The sequence below is a fragment of the Tinamus guttatus genome, unplaced genomic scaffold (assembly GCF_059628265.1).
Source record: "Tinamus guttatus ecotype Peru unplaced genomic scaffold, ASM5962826v1 Tinamus_guttatus_pri_ptg000004l, whole genome shotgun sequence".
Lineage (NCBI taxonomy): Eukaryota > Metazoa > Chordata > Aves > Tinamiformes > Tinamidae > Tinamus > Tinamus guttatus.
In genome coordinates, this window is record NW_028288538.1 from 17,301,186 (window position 1) to 17,307,185 (window position 6,000).

General features: G+C 44.8%; 1 protein-coding gene across 2 annotated transcripts in view; it reads right to left on the reverse strand.

Moving 5' to 3' along the window:
• The window catches only part of ETFA (electron transfer flavoprotein subunit alpha), a 28,145-nt gene extending 23,634 nt beyond the window's left edge, over positions 1-4,511 (reverse strand). For both annotated transcript variants that reach the window (XM_088519852.1, XM_088519860.1), the window contains exon 1: positions 4,434-4,511. In XM_088519852.1, the coding sequence (XP_088375978.1) occupies positions 4,434-4,472 (39 nt within the window). In that variant the 5' untranslated portion in view covers positions 4,473-4,511. The remainder of the gene's footprint in view (positions 1-4,433) is intronic.
• Between the last annotated feature and the right edge of the window lie 1,489 nt (positions 4,512-6,000).

The following is a 6,000-nucleotide window of genomic DNA, read 5'->3' on the forward strand; positions in this document are numbered from 1 at the left end:
TACCTTAGTGAAGCAGCCTCTACAGCTGCTGAGGAGCAGGGACAAGCAATTTTTTGGCTGACGCAGTTTCTCCAGCTGTACCTGGGCAGGATGGCTGCTTCCAGCCCCAGGTGAAACAGGTTGAGCACAAACCTAATCACCTGGCCTCAAAATAAAACGCACAAGGAATAACACATGAAGCTAGGAAAAAAAACCTCAGTTCTGGTGTTCTAGAAAGCGCCCAATGAAAATAAGGTTCTAGAAAATCAAACTATCCAAGAGATCAGCCACAACTGAATACCCCACAAACTGCTGCAATTACCTGTCTTCTCATAAGCAATAAACACATGTGACAACAACCGGTAGAACAGGAATTTATTTCACCTATGCTAGGCATCTATGTTGACTCCACAACTGAAACATCTGCATTTCCCCTCTGGAGGAAACTCCAGATGGTGATTCAGTCTGTCCTGAAATAAAAACATAGGCAAGAAATTCATCTGGAGTTCTCAGGTTTGCTCCATTTACTGCAGAGCAAACCTGGCCTCCGACTGCCAGATGTCTAAAGCTGGCGAGACCAACCTTTCCTACACGTGCAGTATACACCAACCAAGCCTCTGAGGATTCTCTGAATCTATCTCCTCAGGGTTCCCAAAGCATCGTTCAGCTGCCCACCCAAGAAATCCAGGAAGATTTCCGAGCAGAATGTGAAACCTTAAGCACATGCCTAATAAAATTACTTAGCCTATTCATTGCTGTTGTCTTGAGCAAACATTAGAAATCTGGACATGCTCAGTCTACTTGCACAGATGAACACACACTGAGGCCAACACGACCCATCCAAAGTCCTCCCTCAGTTTGCACAGGTATCCATTCCCCACAGCAACTCCAGCACAAGCAGGTCGTGTGTCCGTCTGTCAGCACATGGACAGATCACCTGTGCAGCGCGCTGGCAGCAAGCCCAGCACACACGAATTAACAGCCAGAAAATCCCAAAGTATCATAAATCTTTCATGGCTGCTTATCAAGGCTGGTGGACAGACAGGCATCAGCTGCCTCGGTGGTACTGCAGCCCATCTCCTGCTCAAGGACACTCTCTGCACGCAGGAATCATGAGACTGGATCCACAAGTACAGTATGTAACAAATGTCGCAACAAAAGATGCAGTCAGCCAAAAAGTGCTTTCTGCAAGCACGTTATGAAAATAATATAAGCTGATTAGAAACTGCCCCCAGGAAACTGGTGTTGGCCTCCCAACATCCTCAGAGGAACCAGGAGAAATAAGACCAAGTAAAAACACACAAGGCAAAAGCATCTTAACAACTACATCCCACAAAGGATTCTCTAAAGTTGATTTTCTCAGATGTAAAAGCAAACTGGCAACCAATTAAAATTTTAAAACTACCAAAAAGGAATTTTGCATCTCATAAAGATCTGTTAAGACTGGGCAAAATTCCCAAGAACTGACTCCTGGGACTAGGATTTGGGTATTATTAAAGACCTATACAAGCAAAATCTTGCCTCATTTTAATATGACAGTCTTATCACTGGAAAGTTTAAAAATAATATATCTATTTGGGAACACAAAAAAGAGAAGGGAGTTCCAGAATAAAAAAAAAAATCTATTTTCCTAGGATCTCTGTACAGATGTCTAAGAAACGGCCATTTAACTCCGAGAAATAGTAAACTAGAGAAACAACACTACAGATATCCAAACAGAAAAGATGTGCTATAACTACAGCAAAGAAAAGTAGAAGAAATTAAGAAGACATTTACAAAAAAAAAGGTTAAGTATAGTAAGATTTGTAAGAGAAGCAGCAAAAGAAAGATGCAATCCAGAAGAAGCTTTTCCAGATATGCCCCATACAAATTGTTAGTAAAATCGTAACAAGTTGGTTTTAAATACATATAACACTACTGAAAGTGAAATAAAAATAAATGTATATTTAAAGAGTAGTTAACAGCTTGAGCTTATCAATGATTACACAGGATTACAGAGATTCCACAATAGTTTCTGAGTAAGGCCATAGCTTGTTGGTGTGTTTCTGACTATCAAATCTATTTAAATGAATGATCTCAAGTAAAAAATAAATAAATAAATAAATAAAAGAGGACCACATGCGTAGTATAATACATACAAGAAAAAATTAAATAAAATTCACTGTTTTCAGACATAGTAAGAAATTCAGCAGAAAACTAAAGACTCAACACCTGTGAAAATTGGGTCCCTCCACAAAAGCTCTGAGTATATCTGCTCAATACCACTAAAAATTAAATAAGCAGCACCTACCTTTATCTAAAAGCTGCTATGCAATAAGAAAACTAACATGCTACATCACAAAGTGAAAAAGAAATACATTTAATGGGAAGCCAACCCTAAAGCATTTTTGCAAAATAAAAACCATATTGCAGAAACAAAAGCAACTCTTATTCCATTTGGGTCTTTGAAACAACAGAACCCTGAAATCTTATGCAAAGCAAAACAGTTTCCTTAGGAAATAGGGAGTCCTGAGGCCTCTCAATGCCTCCGTTTTCTTTTTGCTGCGGGAGCTTAGGAGTAGCATACAGGGAGACCAAGAGGTTCATTTATGTTGTGTGCCAAGAGTAAACAACTTGCTCTTCAGAAATGCCCTTAGCACAAAGTCTAAGCTCAACACAAGAACAAGAGCTAGAATCAAATTTAAAGGCAGTGGTATTATATCCTCCCAGAACGACTACTGCTGTGTCACTGGCTTAAAATTGCCATGCAAGGTCATTCAAGAGAAAAAAAAACAAACTTGAGAACAGGCAAGAGGACAGAGACTTACATATCTGATAGCAAATACAACATATTCACTTAAAACTCTCTATTTTTTATGTGCTTGTTGTTTCATGGTGGGAGGAATTGGTGACCTGAAAAATTCCCCTACGATCGTCTGCAAGACAATCCTCACAATCCTAACTTTCATACCATTGTAAGCTTAGAAGAGACTTTGTGAGCTTATATAAAATTATTCTCTCTCAGAAGATCATAAAGCAGCCATATATGTTATTTCCAATTGTTTAGTCTGTTGTTAGCGCCTTTTGGTGATGAAGACTCCTGAACAACTTATTCCAAAAATTTAATAAACTTTCTACTAGAGAGGATTCCTTAATGCCTATCTACTCTTCCCAGCTTGTTAGCTAGTCTTTCTATCTATCTTAAATTGCTTTAATTACACATGCAATAAGGAAACAGCTTATTGCCTGCCTCCTCTGCACCATTTTTTGTGCATTTGCAGACAGATCTCCCTCATCTTCCCTTCTTTAAGTTACACAACCTGACCTTTCCTTGTTGTTCATTCTCTACAGGCCTCATGTCCTGTTATTTTTCTCCATTTGCTCTTGAACTGCAAGACCCCAAACGAGATGCACTATTGCAACAGAGGCTTCAGCAGCATTACACAGAAAATTGCTTCACTTCTCCTGCAGACTACATTGAAAATGTACACAGTGTTTGTTTAACTTTACTTCGTAAGTTATAATTAATAAATTTATAAATTTAGATGCATATAGCTGAAAAATAAAAAGCTGTCCCCAAGTTTCCAGTGCATGAAACTGCACTGTAATGTGATCATAATAACAAATCACTGTCTGCACAGCAGTGGGACGAGTGCTGTGCGCTTTGAGGAATACCTGGCTCTCTACAGAGAGTGCAGAAAGTGTGCAGCCCTGCAACAGCTAATGTGGTGACCTAATCACAGCAGTTCTCAGTTTTGGATTAACCGGGTCAGTGTGCCCTGGTCTACCTTTGCTCTTCTTTTAAACTATTTTTAGTATCTGAAAATAGTTAACATATAATTATTTTAGGGCTCTACAGAGTATGTGCCCATAAAAGTCTCAAAAAGATCTCAAAAAGGAAACTTGTGAGATGTAAAACCACATCAGAAGGGCTGTTTACATGAAGTTTTAGTGAGCGTCCCAACATTTATTTGTCGGGACAGCGGCAGGGGGTTGTTTTAGCGCCTGCTCCGAGATTGACCAGATACTCAAGGCGGCTCCAGGAGGCACCTGCCGCAGGTAGCCGTGAGTTCCCCTCGGCGCTGAGCACGGCCAGGTGCGTGCCAGGACACACGCCATGCCCCACGGGCAGCGCACGACCCCCAAGGGCACGGCGCCCCGCCGCGGGACCACCCGGGTTAACCCGCGTGTTCCTGCCCGGCAGCGCGGGAGCAGCCGCCCCCAGCCCCGCGGCGAGGGCCGAGGGTGGCGCCTCTCAGCCCCTCCTCGGGGGGCCCCTTCGGGCCACAGCGAACGCGGGACGGGCAGCACGAGGCGCCGCCCGCGCGCCGGGCCCCGCCCCGCCACCTTTGCCCCACTCGGAACGGGCGGCTGCTGCGGGGCAGGCCGCGACCTAAGCGCGTAGCCGCCCCCGCGGCACCCCGGGCCCGCCGCCCGGCAGGGAGCGGGCAGGACCCCGCCGCTCCCGCACTCACCGCCCGCCTCACGCGCTGCGCCCCCGCCGCCCGCAACATGGTGCTGCTCGCCGCCGCCCCGCGCCCGGCCCCCCGCCCCGCGCGCCGCTCTCGCGAGAGCCGCCCGCCCCCGACGCGCCATTGGGCGGAGCGGCCGCCCAATGGGGAGCGCCGCGCGCGGCCGTTGCGGCCGTTGGAGCGGCCGTTGCGGAGCAAGTGCCACCAAGTAGACCCCCCACACCCCCACCACGTCCTCGGCATGGAGGGAACGCAGGTGAGCGGCAGCGAGCAGCCGTGCCCCAGGACTCACCATCTTCCTCGGAGGCGGCGGCATCTCCCGAGAGAGCTCTCGGCATGCAGCATCCCGAGGAAATCCCAGTTATTGCCACCTAGCTGGGAAAATCCTGGCACCATGGGCATGCAGGCAGCAGCTGCCACACCTGAGTTACCCAGAGCAGCAAAAACGCGTGGATTTGTGACTATGTCCCAGAAGTCACTGGAAAGGAAGCCAGAAATGTAGTTTTTCTTCTCATGGGAAGGTGATTTAGAGGGGAGAGCATAACAATTATGGTCACTAGCCAGCATGAGTGGGACCTGCAGGGTGTCAGTGAGGGGTTCGGCTGCCCTGTTTCTAACACATTTCTAACCCCATAGAAGAGTGAAAGGCAATCTGATCAATACACTCCTCAGTGTTGCCACAACCTTGGCACTAGCTCACCTCAAAAGTTTCTCTGCCATGTGGCTTTCACATCAGAAACCAGGAATTACTACTGAAAAATACAGCCAGGCCAGCAGTCTGGGCCCTTCAGCCACTCCCAAAGCAAGAAAAGCAGAAAGACCATTTGGGGCTGCCGGGCACTTCTTGGATTCAGAAAGTGACCCAATTAAAATATATTGTCATGAAGATAAGAATGATTTTGCTGAACTCGTGACCCTAAGAAAGACTGGAGAGAAGTATACACAGCTGAAGCAGCTCTTTGCTGCTAAGTTGGGAGGAGTTTGAGGTGCAGCATAATACTGAGTGATGGGAGATTTCACAGAGTGTATGAATCTTGGAATACTTAAGAAACAGCAACAAAAAGCAAACTCTAGGTACACGGTAGAAACATCCAGAGCATCCTCGGTTTGGACATTACTTCTTTCTTAATTAATGGGTTTTACTCATTAAAACATGGCACACAATTTCATAATCCTTTTGTAAGCTCCAAAAATGAGCTTCCAGCATGCAGAAGGCATATCTCATGGGAATTAAAGCTTTAATAAGAAGAAATCCATATACACCTAAAAAAAAAAAAGTACAACTAAAAATAAAATATTTTTTTTTGGTTTGAATACCTCAGACCGTAAGAAAAATTAGCTGCCCTATCAAAACTGACCTACCTAATTGCATCTGATCCTTCTACTACATATCTTGTTTAACAGCATATGGCATATTTTGATGGACAAAGTGGCATTGTCACCCTTTAGGCCAGATTTCAAGGTGGAATGTCACCAATCCAGAGAAAAATGACAGGCTTTTTATTACATTTTCTGTTTATAACTTTGGTTTAAAACCTCAGTAACACTTCAGATGCACATAATCTTTATT